The sequence below is a fragment of the Macaca fascicularis genome, chromosome 14, assembly GCF_037993035.2.
Source record: "Macaca fascicularis isolate 582-1 chromosome 14, T2T-MFA8v1.1".
Taxonomy (NCBI): domain Eukaryota; kingdom Metazoa; phylum Chordata; class Mammalia; order Primates; family Cercopithecidae; genus Macaca; species Macaca fascicularis.
In genome coordinates, this window is record NC_088388.1 from 54428362 (window position 1) to 54447492 (window position 19131).

General features: G+C 46.0%; 1 protein-coding gene across 6 annotated transcripts in view; it reads left to right on the plus strand.

Annotated features, from left to right (window-relative positions):
- Nucleotides 1-19131, plus strand: part of GALNT18 (polypeptide N-acetylgalactosaminyltransferase 18) — a 362191-nt gene that overhangs the window by 274648 nt on the left and 68412 nt on the right. For 4 of the 6 annotated variants that reach the window (XM_065528547.2, XM_065528548.2, XM_005578608.4 and 1 more), the window contains one exon: nt 17700-17885. The exons of the other annotated variants lie outside the window; for them this stretch is intronic. In XM_065528547.2, coding sequence (XP_065384619.1) covers nt 17700-17885 — 186 coding nt within the window. The remainder of the gene's footprint in view (nt 1-17699; nt 17886-19131) is intronic. 6 annotated transcript variants of the gene reach the window in all.

Genomic DNA, 19131 nt, shown 5'->3' on the forward strand with positions numbered 1-19131 from the left:
ATATAAGTGTGTATCTATGTGGTCTTCTGAGGCCAAGAATTTCATTGAAAAGGAACTTCCATTTATTGTATGCTATTTGGCAATCACTGTGTATATTATTAATTGTTATGTGATCCCTGTGAGGCCCATGCTGTTATCCCTATTTTGTAAATTAGAAACCTGGAGGAAATTAGATTAAATAACTCCCTCCTTACCCAGAACCACTCCAGATTAGAACCAGCCTAACTGGTTTAAAAATGAACGCCTTAATCACTATGTCGTGTTGTTTATCCATCTCTACCTTCGGGGTTTAAAATCATTGATGGCATAAAGGTTAATTTCAGGGGTTAACTCAGGCCAGCATTGCTTTGGAAAATGACCACAGTACCATTTCAGTGCTCAGTGGTTCAGCCACATGTCTCAAGAGTGCTGAGGCCTAAATCAGATGATACTACACAACGTCCTCACTGGAGGTGGCAGGAGACTTCAGAACTGGAGGGGTAACAGTCGAGGGTTGAGCCAGAGTCCACAGAGTCAGGAAGGAGGCAGATGGGGGATTACTAAATGAGAGGAGCCAGAACAGAGGGGAAGTCAGAAATCTGGGCAGGGGAGCAGAGACAAAGAGGAGGAAGAGAAAGCAAGGAAGAGTCCCTGGCAATTGCCTAGAACAGGCATCACCACTATCTGAGACATTAAAAAATTTGTATCCACGGCTAAAGGGCTAGAGACTTTGCTAAAATTACCAGTGAAGGCAGTCCAGGCAGGTTAATATGTACAGGTTAATGTGTGTTATTGAGGCACATGATAGACTGGGTATGTGGTTCTCCCCAAAGGCCTTGGACCCAGAGGTCTGAGTAATCTCAGCTCACTGTTAGTATCATGGCTGTTCTCAGCTAGCCATAAGGAAATTAATTAAAAACATTGGACACCACAGTTTCAGGTAAAGCAACCTCATCTTTGCCCACACAGTTAGAGAGATGTGAGGAGAAAGGGGTCTGGGGACCAGCATTTTTGCTCTGCTGAAAAGGTCTCAGAAAACCACCAGATGCAACATCTCACAGAAGAGCTGCAAGCAGATTCTTTTACTTCCCATCCCTGGAGACAGAGAAAATTAAACACCTTAAATTGGATTTTAGTTTCTAGTTGCTGCTAAATGTTATGGTTGGCTCAAGCCAGCTGGAGTTCAGAATAACCTGGGAGCTTGGGATAACATGTCTGTGTGCGTGGTGGGGGTGTGTGTGTGTGTGTGTGTGTATGTATTTGTGTTGTGTGGATCGGGGCTGTGAGCTTTGCCGCTGTTTTGTATCATTTTGTTGTGAATTGGAATCCCTTTAGCATTGTCCTTCAGCTGCTATGGTGGGGTAATGCTTAGAGATGGCTGACAGTTGTATGGTGGAGTAAGTGTTCATCTACGTGGTCTTCTGAGGCCAAGAATTTCAAAAGACACCAAACAGATTTCAAGCTTGCAGGCCTTTGTGCTTCCAAAGGGAATTTTCCCAATGACCCAAAGCCTTAGCTAGGTCATTGTCCATCTGTTCCCTTAGAATTGTTTTGGATTGTAATAAGTTGAGTGATTATTAGAAGTCAAGACTGAGCCTTTCCCAGTTCTTATAAATGAGTTATTAAGGTCCAACAAAGATGGCATTGATATTTCAAACTCAGATGATGGGAGGTTTGAGGGTACCATTTTGGCTAAAGGGGACTTTGAGATAGTTTGAGGGGAAAATGTGGCAAGTTTGGCATTAGAAATAACAGTGGAAATAACCAAAAAGCTTGCATTATTCATCCGTCCATTCATACACTGAACATGTATTATATTCCTTGTAACATGCAGTTGGTGTTAAGATAGAAATATAATACCTGGATTCAACAGAAAGTCAAAACTATATAACTAAGGTAAAAAGAAAGAAAAAGCTTTGAGATAAGACAGTGGGATCAGGTGCCCTCTATGTGACCATTTCTGAAAAGAGAAGAGATTTTAGAATTGGACATGGGCATAGGAGATGGAGGCGGGGACAGTGTGATCCCACAGTCACAGAGAAGAATCAGCCAGAAAGATAGGAGCTGTATTGGTGGACAATCACAGATGTTAGGGGAAGGCAGCATTTCAGAACTCAAACAGGCAGGCAAACATGAATACTAATGATAATAGCTAACATTTGTTGAATGTTTATTTTGTATTTAGTGCAATTATTTAGTAAATATTTATGAAGCACCTACCATTCTAGATGCTGTGCCAAGGACTGGATATGCAGTGATGAATGAGATAACTTAGGTTTGCCCTCATAGAACTTATATTCTAGTGAGTTTTATGCTGTATGTCATTTACTCCTCCCAAGAATCAAGGAAACCAGAATTACTGTCACCATTTTACAGATGAGACCACTGAGGCTCAGAGAAGTTAAGGCACTTGCCCTGGTCCCAAGAGAAAAAGTGGAGGAGCCTGGATTTAAACACAGCTCTGTCCAAAGCCTCTAAACCAACAGCCTGTGCTCTGAGAAAGCAAGTGGAGAAAAGGCGCCAGATAGAGCCATAAGAAGGCTTTGGAGGCAATAGTTGGAGTCAAAGGGGAGTGATAGAAGATATTTCAAAGGGCTAAGGAGGGAGTGGGTGGAGATTGGTGGAAGGTGGAGAGTTTAGAGATTGTATTTGACCAGAAAGGGAAGCAGAGGGACTCCTTGAAGACTGGGTATCTAGTGCCAGCTTATAGGCAGAGGGCAAGTGCCTGAGCCTTGAGAAAGTACAGACTTGACCTTGAGAGAGTAGTTGAAATTTTGTTGCCTTCTAGGTGGTCAGCCGTAGATAGACCTGCTCCTGGGACCTGTAGGGTCTGAAATTCCCAAGGCCTTTGAGGTCGGAGCAACCTGAGGCCTCTGAGGCCAAAGTATCTGGGATTTGAGGATGTTCCCTAGCTGGTGATCTCCATATGTAAGGAAATTTCGGTACCCCAAGCAGCCAGTCCAGAACCAATTGCCCCTTACCCAGCGGCTCCAGGAAGGCATCTGAAAACATGGAGCAGGAAGGTCCGTGGCCATTGCATGTTATCTCCTAGCACACCTGCCAGCCATGGAGTGACTCTTTGCAATTACAAACCAGCAGCTGAGTAGACGCAGTTTAACAGTACGTTGTAAAAGTTTTACGGTTAGTGAAGATAAGTGCAAAATTAATCCCTACAGAACAAAGCGATTTAAAAAGTACATAATGAAGCGATTAGCTAGAAATGGTGGGGAGCAGAAGGAGAGCGCCCATGAACAGTTTTACTCAGGAAGGGTCTTCACACTTAGGTGTTTTCAGTTGCGTTCCATGAGGGAGCTGTATAAAAGAGAGATTAATAAAATGCACAAACGAGGTAATGATTGATAAAGGATTTGGGGAGTCAACCTAAAGGAAATTTTTACCTTCTTAAAAAGTTGGGATGAAGGGGAAAAATAGCTATAAAGGCCTTGATTGGGACAATTGGTGAAATTTGATTAGAGACTGGGGGTTTGATAATAGTCATGTATCAATATTTAATTTCCTGAATTTTGGAAAAAAGCGAAAACAAAAGCCAAAGAAACCTGGAAGCTCACAATGTATGTTAAAGCTCCCCAGAGTCATCTTCTGTCTCCCTTTTGTTTCTGTTTTTGTTCTTTGTTCTTCTTTAGCTGAGTCTGCATGCTGGTTTGTATCAGACCCTGGAAGGTTGCTTCTTGGCCACCATTACATTGCTGCTCTAGTTTTCCTGGAGGGGACCACCAAGCAAGGCCAGAATCAGTTCCTCAGAAGAACTGCCACAAACCGAGCAAGGGCTCCTTCTCCTCCTCCTCTGACACTGCTGTGGTTTTCCTTGGACGAGATCTGATATTCATAAATCTGAAGTTGCAGAAGGAGGGGTCAGAGGCATCTCCAAATGCAAATGTTCTTGGCTTTGTAAAGCAATGCAAGGGGCAGGGTACCCGTGAGCACATTTTTTTCTAGTGCTGTGGGTGCTGGTGTCTAGAAATTAACCCTGCACATAAGTTTTTCTATAAAGTCTGGTATCCAGAAATAACCCCTGCACACAAGTTTTTCTATAAAACAAGGCTTACCTGTATATAAAGTCAGTCCTGAAAATAAAGAGTTAACCCCTGGTGTAAATGGCCCAGAAACACCATTTACTCCTTTAGGTTCTTTCTCTCTCTCTCTCTCTCTCTCTCTCTCTCTCTCTCTCTCTCTCTCTGCTTCAAATGCTGCATATCAGTGGGTGAGGGTCTTGATGACTTGCTTAATTTTCACTGCACTGGGATTGCAGTCATAAAGAGAAATCATGGACTAGGAAAGGGAAAAGATTAGTAAGACCATGATTTTAAGTCAGATACTTATTTGGGATTTCAGTGTTTCTTTTTTTTTTTTTTTTTTTTTTTGAGACGGAGTCTCGCTCTGCCGCCCAGGCTGGAGTGCAGTGGCCGGATCTCAGCTCACTGCAAGCTCCGCCTCCCGGGTTCACGCCATTCTCCTGCCTCAGCCTCCCGAGTAGCTGGGACTACAGGCGCCCGCCACCTCGCCCGGCTAGTTTTCTGTATTTTTTTAGTAGAGACGGGGTTTCACCGTGTCGGCCAGGATGGTCTCGATCTCCTGACCTCGTGATCCGCCCGTCTCGGCCTCCCAAAGTGCTGGGATTACAGGCTTGAGCCACCGCGCCCGGCCGGGATTTCAGTGTTTCTAATATCAGGTTGGACCTTATACATTTGGCATATATAAATAAATAATAAATAGTAAATAAATTTTAATTTACTGTCTAGACTAGAAGCTTTGAGAGTGAAAGGGAGTGCTACTAATAATAACAGTGGAACACTAGGTATAAACCAGTATTGTCCCCGGCAAACCAGAACATATGGTCATTCTACTGATAATTTTTTGTACATGTTTAATCACCTCCTTAAATGCCCCCGGTCCAATATAGTCACATGGGGAGTTCAAGCCTCAGCGTACGGATTTGAGGAAGGGGGACACAATTCAGTCCATAGGAAGTGCTGTAACAGAAAGAACACAGTGTAAGTAACAGAAAGTCAGGGATTTTTTTATATTTTGTTCTGTGATAAGATTCCCATCTCCTACAACAAAGATTAGCACATAGTAAGTGCTCAGTAAATAACTGCTGAACTGCATTAAAGCAGAGGAGGGACATGCTCTGATGTACAATTTTAAAATGTGGATTGGAGGGCAATACAGATTGAAGGGCAACATGGCAACACAGAAAGACCAGGGAAGAGGCTCTGGATGGAGATGCCCACACAAAAATAATAGGGACTTGGACCAGGATGTTGGCTGTGCAGATGGAGAGAAGTGATTAAATTCAAGCTATATTTAGGAGGTAGAACTATTTGCTTTTGCTGATGTATTGGATGTGGAGAGGGTGGAAGAAGACATTGCTACAGATGAATTACAGGTTACAGGCTTTGGCTATTAGATGGATGAGGGGAAGACTAAGGGACAGATGGGGAGGCAGGGAAGAAAAGCAGGAACTTTGTTTTGGACATGGTAAGCTTGAGATGCCTGAGACACATGAGAGTGAAGGTGAGATGTAGGCACTTGGGTTTATAAATCTTGAGCTTGAAGGAATGTAGTGTGTTTCCTCCTGCCCTGAAAAGCTGTGGGATAGCAATAGTGAATCTTACAATCAATGGAATCTTATAGTGATAATAATTATAGCTAATACTTAGGGGGCTCTAAACTTCTTCCAGGTGATGAAATAAACTGTCTCTATGTATTACCTCATTTAATTATCACAACTGTCTTTGGAATTTATCACTTTTATCTCCATTTCATAGACAAGGAAACTAAGTGTTGGAAGGTGAAGTGAATTGCCTAAAGTCACCAGTTCAGCAAATGGGAAATGTAGGACTTGACACCAAGACTGTTTGGCCCCAGAGGCTATGCTCTGAACCATAATGACTTCCTGTCTTCCAAAAGGCAGGCTCTTGGATCCATATCTTGCCGTGCTTCTAAATTATCCTGTGACCCCGAACCTCAGTTTGCTCACCTGGGAAGTAATGGGAGGTCCTGATTAGGTTCCCTTCAGTTCTACTCTATTGCAGTATGCTGATCTCTTTTGTAAATCTGTATAAAATGAGAGTTTGCTATCGGTGACTTTCAGAGACGACACCAGTGATGATGCCCATGCTGACGATTTATTTTGATGTCCATGAAAAGGGCAAATCCTTTAAGAGAAGATCTAGCATACCAGCGTTTATAATTTGAGTTTCATTTGATTAAGAGGTAAAGCTCTTTAGAACAAATATCATTTCTGAGTGAGAGAATGTTCAGCATCTCAGCCTCATTTGTATCATTTGATAAAAGGGCCTCACTGAGCCAAGCGTGAGGATGATACTTGAGCCAGACACATAGACACCAGACATTCCTCTGATGTCTGCTCCCAGGCTTGGCCACATTGCCTCCCACCAACCCCGTCTCAATGACACATCCATTACCTGTCATCAGATGGCTCCATGGTGCTGGGAATGACAGAGTGTATCTACCCTGGATTTCAAAAAGGACCCTCCTGGCTTATCATGGCAACACCCTTTGGACACTGGCTTAAAGAGTCCTTCTTTGGGCCAGTGTCATCCTTTTGGGGGCATCTGGTATGGACAACCAATTTGAATCTGACTGGGACATGCTAATGAGCCATTCATATGTGTGGAATTTGTGTCTGATTCGATTAAGCTTCAGAGAGAGGAAAGAAACAGCCACTGATTAGAGACATAAAAAAAGAAATACTTTTAATGAGTAAGCAGTTCATCTTCATATAGCAAAGTATAAATTAAACATGGTCCAGGAGATGCACTTTGAATAGCAGCTGGATAGCACAAGCACGTCCACAAGGAGACGGTGCCTCACAGCAATTGAAAGGGACTTAACCCCCAAAAAGGGCTCTGAACATGCTGAGTAAATAGATGAGCCCCGTTAGCTGATAAAAATCACTCTCAGATTAGGGATGGGAAGGTTTTTATTTGGATTTTAGAAAATTACTCCCCAAATCCCTGTGACATTTAAGCTCATTGTCATTCTCTGGCAGCACTAGTGACAGCAATGGGGGCCAGAGATCTTATTTCAAAACAAAGACATGAGTAAAGTAGATAGCGCAGGTGTCAATGGGACCCTGATTTGGAACTAGCCAATACTTCTGTCTCTGAGTATGGGGCTTCTGTGGGGTTTTGGTTCCATAGATATGCCTGGACTTGAACTAGCTCACCTTCCCAGCCTTGTGCAGCAGGAAGCTGTGAGGGTCAGCTCCTTCTAGATTTTGTGTCCCCTGACAAGGGCTTGAAGAGCGTGGCTGCAGCCCTGGCCTCACCAGCTGGCTCCCTCTTGCGTAAGTGGAGTTGCCACAGGGCTTCTGTCTGTGGCTTTCCAAGGAATCTGGAGCTGTATGTCATCTTCAAGCCTGGACCTTTCCTCTACCACCTGGCTAGCTTCACCCTTGGTTTTCTGCCCTCTGCTCTGGTTCTGAGTTTGAACCAAACTCTCACGGCAGCCTAATGTGCAGGAGTTCTAATGCCCTGCCTGCCCCTTGCAGGTCCCTCTCTCACCCCTTGGGGCTAGATCTGCTCCCTGCATCCTCAGCCTCTAGTGGGGTCCTGCTTTGAATGGACTCATCAGCTGGAATTGGGAAGCGGTCACCTTCCAGACACTCCATCTGTCCCTATGCCTGGAGCTTTCTCCTGTGAGCCCCACAGAGTAGATTGAACCTCTGGCAACTGGTACCTACAGGGACCATGCCTCTTTGGTCACCTTGCCTCCTTACATTCTGGTAACATCACAGACTGAAACAGTAGCTCTCAGAACTGCTGGAAATAAAGGTTACCCAGGAAATGTCCCATTTTGCTTACACAGTCCCCTGAAGGCTGGCTGGGAGGCTCTCCTGGGCAGCTTTTTTCCAAGTAGTGACTTGGGGACTCTGATTGCTTCTCTTGTGGGTTCATCATCTTTGAACTTCAAGTTCACCCTGGCTTAAACATCCAGCAGATGGTGGGGTGGGGAGTAGAAGTGCACCTAAGGAGACATACTGGATAGACACCCACCTTGCCCGGGAAGTGGCAGAGGCCATGTCCTTTCTCATTTCATCAGTTTGCACCCTCCTGACTGCAAGGGGTGCAGGGAAATGTGGAGGAGCACCCAGGTGTCAGTGAGCGATAGGGGTCTCTGCCACACCTTTGGAGACCACCGTACTCCTGGCTCAGTTTCCCAACCCCTGTATGTCAGAGCCTGACATCTTCCTTTTTCCAACTTGTCTTGAGTCTCATCTGGCCTGAGTTTGGACAATAGTAATCAGGCCTGTTTGCTGATAATGAGATTTGAGGTAACTACGAATCAGCCCTTCTTGGTCAGAACCATTAAACATACCTTCTAGTCTCAATGACCACACATTTGCAAAGCAGTCCTCCTGGAATGTCCTTACCTGAACTCCTAGGCAGAGCACTGGGGTCCAAGGAAAAGCCAGGCCCCCTGTATGCAATGGGCCAGTTTGCTGAGAATGACACATTACTGTTGCCCCTGTAACTTGACCCTGGGTTTCCTGTGGGTAAGCAGCTGTTTCAGCAAATCCCAGATTCCTGCAAAACAGTCTTTTAAGTTTTTCTTCATGGAAAGTTTCCAGACATTCCAGCGCAGCTTGTCTCTCTTGGAATTCTGCCCGATGAATCCTGCTGCCTCTGATACTTATGAGGGATCCCTTCCAAACAGAGGAACTGCTTCAAGTGTTTGTTGGGGCTAACCCAAATGTTCAGACCCCTTCGGGGACACCTTCCAAGAAAAAGCATCATTTTTTTTTTCCAAGCAGCAATTCCACACAGAGGACTCTTCGGAAGTGTTTATTGCAAGAAGAGGGCTTGGGAAACCATATCCTCAGGGAGTGTTTTTCTGCAGGCTCTGATGAAAGGAATAAGCATTGACAGATTTTTTAAATGTTCCCTTACACTTTAAAATAACTAAATATGTACCCTGGGAAACCTGGGAGAGCACCAAGTAAAGTGCACTGGGGATAATGCAGACATAAAGTCCAGCTCTGGTTCCTTCATTCGTACAATTTATATTTTTTGAGCACCTCTTATGTGCCAGCCCTGTTTAGGCACCAGAAATGTCTTAATGAAGACAAAGCTGACAAGCGCCTTCTCTCAGAGTTCAGTATTGTGGGTGCGTAAACAACAAAAAACCTCTGTCTCACTAGTAAACAGGGGAGGTTGCAAATTAAAACTGCAGTGAGGGAGAATTTCATGCCCATCAGATTGGCAAAAATTTAAAAGTTGGACAATGTCAAACGTTGGCAAGGATAGGAAGCAATATGAGCCTCATCCGTGCTGGTGCGAGTATAATGTGATCCACGTTATTTGGAACAGTGTCACTTTTCCTAGGAAAGTTGAACATGTGTATACAACCTGTACTCTGGAAATTTCACTGTGAGATAAATACCTGGAGGCCTGCCCACTCTCGTGCACCAGGAGACACATACAGGCGTGTTCCGAGGAGCACCGTTCATAATACTGGAAACAAGACTGTCAACCAACAAAAGAGAGCATAAATAAATTACTGCATATTTATACAATGCAACACTATGGTGATGAAAATAAATGAAGCAAGAAGCAAGTTGCACGATGCATGCAATCTGGTTCCATTTATATAGCGTTCGCAAACAGGCAGAACTAAACAATGTGCAGAGTAGGTTTATGGCAAGGAAATTATTAACAAAATTCAGGATAATGGGTTACCTCGGGGGGTAAGGAGAAGCACACAGAGGTTTCTAAGGCACTGGCAAAGCATTGCTTCTTAAGGGGGGGGTGGCAGGTCAACAGTTGTATGTTGTACTATGTGTCTTTAAGCTGCACACACACACACAGTTATCACACAGACTGTACAAGAGGACTTACAGGTGATACAGGAATACATAGCCAAGGCATTAGCCAAAACTAGGGCAGCCAGGGAAGGTAGGTGGGAATTAGCAAGGGATATTAGTGTATACGTGGTTGGGGCATGGGAATTTCCAGTAAAGAGAATATCAGGAAGAGGAGACAGAAACCCAAGAATGTGATCCACCTATGTCCATGGCATAACTGGACATAACTAGGTAGCATGAGAGATGAGGCTGTGGGAAATAGGCAGGGCCAGTTTTGAGAGGTCTTACAAACCATGTTAAGGAGTGTGCTCTTATCTGGAGACTAAAGGTTGCCAGCGTGGGAGTGAGATATTTTGGAGGGAGGTTATCTCCACACTGACATTGTCTACATCCTGGCTGCTCTGTTGTATGCCCTGACCCTGACTTGCTGGTTGCCTCTGGCTTTTGTGTTGGCCTTGTCCAGATTTGACCTCTCTTCCCATTTTGTTTTTTTTTTTGTTTTTTTTTTTTTTGTTTTTTTTTTGAGATGAAGTCTCGCTCTTGTCACCCACGCTGGAGTGCAATGGCGCGATCTTGGCTCACTGCAACCTCCACCTCCTGGGTTCAAGCGATTCTCCTGCCTGAGCCTCCCGAGTAACTGGGATTACAGGCGCCCGCCACCACACCCAGCTAAAACTTTGTATTTTAGTGGAGGTGGGATTTCACCATGTTGGCCAGGCTGGTCTCGAACTCCTGACCTCAGGTAATCCACCTGCCTTGGCTCCCCAAAGTGCTAGAATTACAGGCATGAGCCACCATGCCCGGCCCTCTCTTCCCTTTCTTATTCCCATGCAGAGCCAGGATAGAGTGAGGTGAGTGAAATGCCCAGAGTACAAAATTGGAGGATACCTGGAGCGCCAGTGTCCTGCCCGGACCTATTGTTTGCCTACATCTCTGACTGTTCAGCCACTCTGTGAGTGACTTTCTGGTCTTCTGCCAACTCTCCCCAGGCCTCTGCCTCAGCCTGCATCCACCTCGCCTTCCTCCCCGTAGCCTGCTGGTTTTGGCTTTTCACTCTTGTCTCTGCTTTTGCAGCCAAGTTAGGCGAGACAGTTACACTTAAAAAGATCATTAACCACATGAGCTCAGAAATAAGGACCACATGAGTCGTACAAGTCATGAGTTCCAAGAGTTTGGAGGAGCTGGGCCAGGCCGACTTTGGATGGATGTGGAGCACAGGAAGGAGGCTTTCTGGGCTAAGAGAACAGTGGGAACAGTTTGCCAAGAGCAAAGAGCTCATTAAAAGTCATAAGAAGATAAAAGCTGGAGAGTATCTGGGATCTACTCTTGTGGATGTGGCTATGAAGTACAAGGCTGAAGTGCCACCAACCCCAGTCCCTTACCCATGGTAACCGTAATGAATAAATGGTGGCATGCTTCTCCACTGAGACTGGAGACAGCCTCAGAATTCTTCCCAACACAGTGCTTCAGAAGGATATTAATAAGCAAATTGATTTCACACAGGAGTATAAACTCATTTGCCATCCCTGTCATAGACTGTGGAGCAGTCGTGAGTCTTGGAGTAGAAGAGATGATCAAACTACATCCCATTGCTTTGTCTACTGTGTGTCCCTATTTTAACCCAATTTACAACTCTCAGGTGTGTCTCAAGTACTGGGCCTCATTTGAGGCACTGGCTAGAAAATGCAAAATCACAGAATGCAAAAAGTAGAAGGGCTCTAAGACATCATTGAGTCCAGCTGCCCCATTTGGCAGCTGGGGGAAATTGAGGCTTGGGAGCAGGAGGCTTGTTTGTGTGAGTGGCCAATACAACATGTAACCCTGACCTTGTACCAGTGACCCCTCAACGTGGGAAGAGAAAGTGATCTGAGCCTCCCTGAGAACCCACTACATGCCTGTCTTTGCTTGTGGGAGTTTGTCATATACAGCATCTCTTTTAAACCTGGGGAATCATTATTTCCAAGAAAAAGCTGACATCCAAAGACAGGTCCAAGTCAAAGGCTAATATATGACAGAGCCAGGATTCAAATCCTTTCCACCAGCCCCTAAGACCTACATGCTGTCTTGTAGTTCTGGGTGGGTGTTTTAAGTCTCTTCAGAAGTGATAACAGGACTAGGGTTTTCTGGGAAGGGCCGGTGGTGAGTGTGATTTTGCTCTGCCCTGGGTAACTGCTCTCTACAATCCACTTTAGGCTCTTGGCCACATGTGGGAGGTGGTCCCAGCAGCTCCTCTGTAGGCATATCCGAGATTTTGTGAGGTTGGAGGCTTTCTCTCTAGTGAGTTCATGGTTCCACAAGAGCAAGCTGCCTGCTATTGCCTGTGCTCATTTGATGACTTCCTAGGTTTTACGACATTAATTTAAGCTCTGCAGCCCAAGTAACTCTCTTTGGTTGCAGCAGTATGCACTTAAATGTCAGAGCTTTGCTGAAAAACCACTTGAGTTTGAAGAAAGTCATTGTATTCAGTAAAATCCAGCCACATTTTATGTTTATGGCCTTTATTAGGGCATCCCGCTGAGCTAGTTAAAACCATGCCTCTATAGTCAGTGAAAGCCCAGGACTCTCAGATTCCTGAATTCACTCATTCAAATAATAGTTATTGAATATAGACTAAGTGGCAGGTGCTGATGTATACAGTGGTAAACACATAGACACACTCCTGTTTCCATGGCACTTATAGTCCAGTGAAGGGAGACAGACATTTAAAGAATAAATACAGAAGTAAAAGTATTTTGAGTAAGTGTTATGAAGAAAAAGGCAGGGCACTAAAGGTATTCAGAGGGGATCTAATTTACACTGGGCAGATCAAAAGAGGTAGTATCTGAGCTGGGTTGTAAGTGGAGGAGAAATTATTTAGGATGTGCAATAGCAGGTGCAAAGGCACATAGACAGGAGAAAACTTAGTGTGGTCAAGAAACGTGTTGCTCAGTGCCCGTCAGAAGCCTCAGGACCCAGCCTTGTGTTGATGTCCCGTCAGGTGTGCCCAGTGCCTGCCCTCGCCACATGCCCTCAGCCATCGTATGTGGAAAATAGGGTCTACATCTTGGTTGTTGCTTCCTGTGCCCTGTTCCCCATGACCACACCTGCCTTCTCTGTTTCCAACCCTTGGTGTTCATTTCTCAGGCACCCCTTTGGTACCCAGCTCCCTGCCCTCTCTCCCCTAGGCATCTCTACCCACCAGAGCTCACAATGCCAAGCCATCCCTGTAACCATACCTCATCCCCTGTCCAGCTGCCCTGCTTCCCCAGCACAGGCCTTCCTGTGTATATGCTCCCTCTGGTTTGGGGCTTGCTCTATCGTGCCAATTGCGAATTGGACATTTAATGTGCCAGGCCCAGCTTGCTTTCTCTCCCTTCCTTATCCCCTGCCCCTCCCATGGAGCTCCATAGAAGCTCCATGATGTCATTCTCCAGGAGGTCCAAATGCCAGTGACTTCCTTTCCTATCCTTTGTCTACCACCCCAGAGGGTCTCTGAGATGAGCTGTGGGTGTGACTTTTGGAATTCTCTCTTGGGTCAAGCCATTGGTCACTGGAGCCACTTATCACCCAGGGGTCGGCCAGTACAGGCTTTCTCTTGTATGCTTCAGTACCATTGGGCAGGGCTCAGAAGTGGCGGGGTAAACATGCTGAGTCCACATCTTCTGCTGCAAAGCCCAGATGCTGCCAAGAATCCAAATGCCATGGCCAAGGCATACCCTCTCCATAGATGAGTGCCCTTTCATAGAAGGGAGGAGACTGGAGATGTTGACCAGTGCTGCCTGTCTCTGAGAAGGGAGCCTTGTGCACCCCTCTGCTGGGCTGGGCATTTGGGAGGAACCCTGTCTTCTGTGGCCTGTTTGCTCCACAAAGGTAGGTGTACAGGACAGTCAAAATAGCAGCAATGTAATAATTATTAAATTATTATGAAATAATAATAGGCACACACACACAGACTGAGGGCTTCCAGTATCCTGAACACTTCAGCAGGGGCTTCCTGAGTCCACAGCCTGGTGTGGTACCCATTGTCATGGATGTTTGTTAGACAAGAGGTTACGTAGCCCAACACCACTCCACAAGCACTCAGTGACGCCAGAGCTGGCCCAGATGGCCTGTCCCCATGTCCAGGGTGTCTATGCTTCCTTGACCACCATCCACGTAGTGCTCACACTGAGGTAGGCTCAATGTTAAACACTTACCCACACTGCATCCCCTCACCCGCAGGGTAGAATTGAGGCTTGGGAGGGAAGTAACCTGCCAAAGGTGACACAGCAGCAGGTGGCAGAGGACACATGTTAATCCAGTTCCCACAGACTCCAAAGCTGTGCTTTCAAGTGCGACATGCTACTCCAACCTGGCCCAGATGCCCCACCTCCCCTGGAAACCCAGGATCTCTTCTGAGTACCATTTAGCACATGTCTAAGGGAGAATTTGGTGACAAGCTTGAGAACATTTTGCAAGAGGGAAGGAGGTGATTAAACAAGCAATTGTAATGGCGTTAGATCAGGGAACAAAGCAGGACCACACAGCACACCAGGCGAACCTAGCGGAAGTGGACGCAGCAAAGTGATAGTGAACTGAGGCTTGGAGGATGAATCAGGGAGGCAGGCAGGGTTCGGTATGTCATCGCATGTGCAGAAGTCTGAGGTGAGGGGAAGAAAAACCACGTGAGAGAAAGTAAAAAAAATAGTGTGGCTACAGCATAGAGGCTGCAGCATAGAGTGTATTGGGGAACACAAGGTCAGGGCTGGAGGGGTGGTGGGGGGCAAGCCCAGATCAGGGGCTGTGCCAGGCGCATGGTGCAGGAGAGGGAGTGGTCCAGCTTACACCTTCAGTCACTCCAGCTGCTGAGTGGAGAAGAGCTTGGAGAAGGAATATAGGAAGAGGGAGGTCAGGTGTTTGGAGTCTGTGGCAGAGTCCAAATGAGAGATGATGACGATGGCCTGGACAAGGGAGGTGGCTGCAGGGGTGGGAAGAGGGGAGTGAATTCAGGTGCTAGACAGTCATGCCGCTCCTCGTACTGTGTCTAAAGGCACAATGGGAGGGGCCTCACCACCATTCTGATTAGAATGATGGCAGATGTGCCCACTCTAAGGTGAAATGGTGAACCGACCCTTTAAGAAGCAGGTCTTGTAATAAAAGAGTTTTGTTATGACTCATGCTCTGTGTTGTACTGTTGAAATATGTCAAGCAATAGCCTCTGTTCCAGTCACAAAAAGAATCATTACCCTGACTCTTTGTGTTGTCAATAACTTCTTCATGGGATTCACAGGCTTTCATAGAGAACCTGAGCAAAGTGAATTGGAAATCAGCACAGTCCCCAGAATGTACAGGTCTTGGGAATGGAGGCTCACAGCCTGGGGCCTTCACCGCCACCCTCTTGTGATCCTCAGAACCATTCCTGGATGTGGGAGCTCCTTTCAAAGTTGGCTCATCATGGGGAAGTGTTGGCTCTTCACTGAGCTTCTTTGGGATCAGACAGATCCTTCTGTCTTAAATATCAGCTGTGTGTTCTTGAGCAAGGGACCTTCCTCTTTTATTATTTTTTAATTTTTTTATTTTTTGAGACAGGGTCTCACTCTGTTGCCTAGCCTGGAGTGCAGTGTGACACGATCAGGGCTCACTGCAGCTTCCACCTCCTGGGCTCAAGCGATCCTCCTGCCTCAACCCTCCAAGTTGCTGGGACTACAGGCACGTGCCACCATGCCCGGCTCTTTTTTTGAAATTTTCAGCAGAGATGGGGTCTCACCGTGTTACCCAAGCTGGTCTCAAACTCCTGAGCTGAAGTGATCCACCCACCTCAGCATCCCAAATTGGTGGGATTACATGCGTGAGCCACTGTGACTGGCAAGGGACATTCTTTAGTTTCCACTTTCTCACTTGGAATTGGGCATAATAACTGCCTCACAGGGTGATTCTAAAGATTCTGCTGTTCAGCTTGATAGTAATAGCTAAGAATGATCACGTGCTTATTATGCACCAGGCACTTTTTTTAAGCATGTTGCATGTCATTGCTTTAATTTTCTCAGTGACCTTCTGAGATAGGTACTCGTGATCCCCATGGAGAGGAGGAAACAGAAGCACAATGAGATCAAGTGGCTTGCCCAAGGTCACATAGCAGGCATAGAGCAGAGCCAGGATGTGAACCTGAGTAGTCTCATGGCCAGCCCTGCTTATAAGCCACCCACCATGTTTTGCTGCCTTCCTGAATATACAGTCCAGTGCCTGGCACATAGGAGACGCTCAGTGAGGATGTTAGTTTCCTTTCTATTGGTCCTAAGTTATACACTCAAGGCAAAACAAGCTAAAGTCAGTGATAAATCAGTAAGCCACCTTCCAACTCCAACAGCCTAGAACCTATAGGGGCCAACTGGTGTGACAGGATGGCTGAAAGGGAAGGCATTCCCTTCTTAACTAACACAGGGAAAATAAGCCAAATCCAAATCTGGCTTTATCCCAGACTTATTGTTGTTGATAGGTACATGTTATATATCTGAACTTCATCTACCAAGTTCATGGTGATGTTGACAGTATCTGGCAAGTAATATGTACCGTCTACCAGGATATCTCAATTACTTTCCCTCAGAAGCCACATTTGTCAGCTCTAACCAGGTATTTCAGATTCACCTGAAATTCAGTAAATGTCAGCCATTTATACATTGATTGATTGACTGATGAAGCATCAATCATTTATTTATTCAGCAAGTACTTACAAAGTACCTCTATGTACTTGGCCTTTTGTTAGGTGAGTGAGTGAGATATAGGTTTTGCCCTCCAGGAATACACTGTCAGTGAGTGAGGCTGACCTACAGGCAGGTTAGTTGTGGTATCAAGGGCTGTGGGGGCCAGAGGAGGAGAAATTGGCTCTACTCTGAAAATCGAGCAAAGACTCCACAATGCTGAGGCCGTATAATCAAGGTCTTCTAAAAAAAAATTTTTTTTAATGTTTTAGAGACAGGATCTCACTATGTTGCCCAGGCTTGTCTCAAACTCCTGGGCTCAAGCGATTCTCCCACCTTAGCCTCCCAAAGTGCTGAGATTACAGGTGTGAGCCACTGTGCCCAGCCTGATTAAGGTCTTGAGAGGTGAATTTTTTCAGCTGAAGAAGGAGTTGAGGGTAGGGGGCTTTCTAAAATTACCAGCAGAATGGACCAAAGCCTAGAAGCACAAAAGAGTACGTGTTCAGGAACGTTGAAAGGTCAGGGTGGCTGGAAAGATTGTAGCGAGAGCTTTGAGATGCTGCCCATTAACACTTAGAATGCAAGGTTTATCTTTCAAAATCTAATTGCATTAGGATCAAGCTCCTATTCTCCAAGGTTGGTAAGAAGTTTAATATCATTTGCTTCTTTGCAGCGCTCTCCTTCAGATTCAGTCAGAACCCAGAGCCTGGGAAAGATGCAGTAGAAGAAGGGTGTCTGGTGACACCCTTCTCTGTGTTGATCACTAATTCTTGTCCAGGCCCATGTGGTCCATTTGAAGAGGATGTCTGTGCTGGGAGTCTTGCCGGTTCCTCTATGTCAAGCACTGCTGCAGACTATCATCAAGGGTTTTGTTAACTTCTTCCCCAAGTGCAAGGAGAATCCAGATCTTTGGAACAAAATGTCTGGTCTCTTTTTTTGGTGGGGTAGGGCTCACAGGTGGAGGGAAAAAGTGTATTCATTTTTTTTGTTGCTGGCAAATCCATAGCAATAAGAACCAAGATATGACTTAATGACTCCATAGCCATCCTGCTGCTATAGGAGTAGAAATCAGGTATGGCCCACTCCCTCATGATCTGGGAAGTCAAGGTGAAGGGGCTGAATTTCTTCCTGCTCATGTCAAGTGGCTGCCTGAGTTCTGGTGTAGGAAGGCAGAGCCAGGCAGGCTCTGACGAGTGGCTCCATGTCTTCTGCAGGTGTGGCAGTGTGGCGGGAGCGTGGAGGTCCTGCCCTGCTCACGGATTGCCCACATTGAGCGGGCCCACAAGCCCTACACAGAGGACCTCACCGCCCACGTCCGCAGGAACGCTCTCAGGGTGGCTGAAGTCTGGATGGATGAATTTAAAAGCCACGTCTACATGGCATGGAACATACCCCAGGAGGTAGGGATCTCCGGTGGGGACGAGTTTCTCGGGGATTGGTGGAAAACAAAACAAATCAAAATATGGGGCCAAACCCTTCTTCCTATGGGTCAGCCAGGGTCCTGTTTGCCATGCGAGAATGGACTCTCAACCCAAAAACGTATTATTTGCAGAAGAAAAGGGGCCATGAGCCTCTAAACCATTTCTTAACCCCCTACCCCCATCCCTGGTGAGCATGCTTGATGAGGACTTCTTTCTGGATCTTAGTGTCCTAATTTTAAATGAGAAAGTTGGACAGGTAGCTCAAGTTTCTTCATGCTCCCAGGTCCTCGGCTTCTCTGACATTAGATGTTTCATGGTCCTGGATTACAAATATATCAGTAACTACAAAAATTTACAAAAAACATCTAATCTTCCTATAGAGGAGATTCAAACTTCTCCATTGAACCTTCAACCAGAGTTATAAAGATCCATATGCCTTTTGGATTTCTTGAGCCCCATGGATGGGGATGGGGGCACACCTACAGGGCCCCTCACTAGGAGATGGGAATTATTCTGGGCAGTTTTTAGACAGTGTTTAACCTTCACAGAGCCTTGTCATTGCCTGCCACTGTCCTCTATCCCTCTAGTCACTTGTACTTAAGAAATGCCAGAGAAAAAGCAATGTTTCTCTGGTAGTTTTGTTTAGCCCTGCCATGTGTCAAGGTGAAACATGTGGAAATGACCTTGGACTACTAAGTTGAGAGAACCCAACAGATGCCAGCCACACGATTCCAATCCACTTACCAGCCTGTCGGCCTGGAGTTCATTGTTTGTGTTGCATTCTGTGTGAGACAGAGCTATCAGAGCTATCAACTACATGACCTCATTCTTTCCTCCCAAGGCCATGGCAATCCCCTTTGGAGTCCTTTAGGAAGCCTCTAATGGGGGAATGATTGATCTTCACTCAAAGTGTCCATATGAAAGCCCGGTTACCTAAACTCTACACCAAGCTAATGTTGCCCTGGTTAAATGATTGAGAAAGTTGACTGGTTCGTGGGTGGGAGCTTTTAGCCCACCTCGAGCCGCACCACCACCGCAGGAGATCCCCTCTTGAATTGGGTTGCATACTCCCACCATCAGTGAGGTTTCAGCAGTTGGGAGCAAGAATGAGGAGTGGAGAAATATCAGCCAGAGTGCAGCCAACCCTAATGTACCAGCCTGGGATTGCGTTCCTGACAGTAAGAGTGTTTCCGGGGAATTGCAGTACCTTCTGGACTCATCGTCA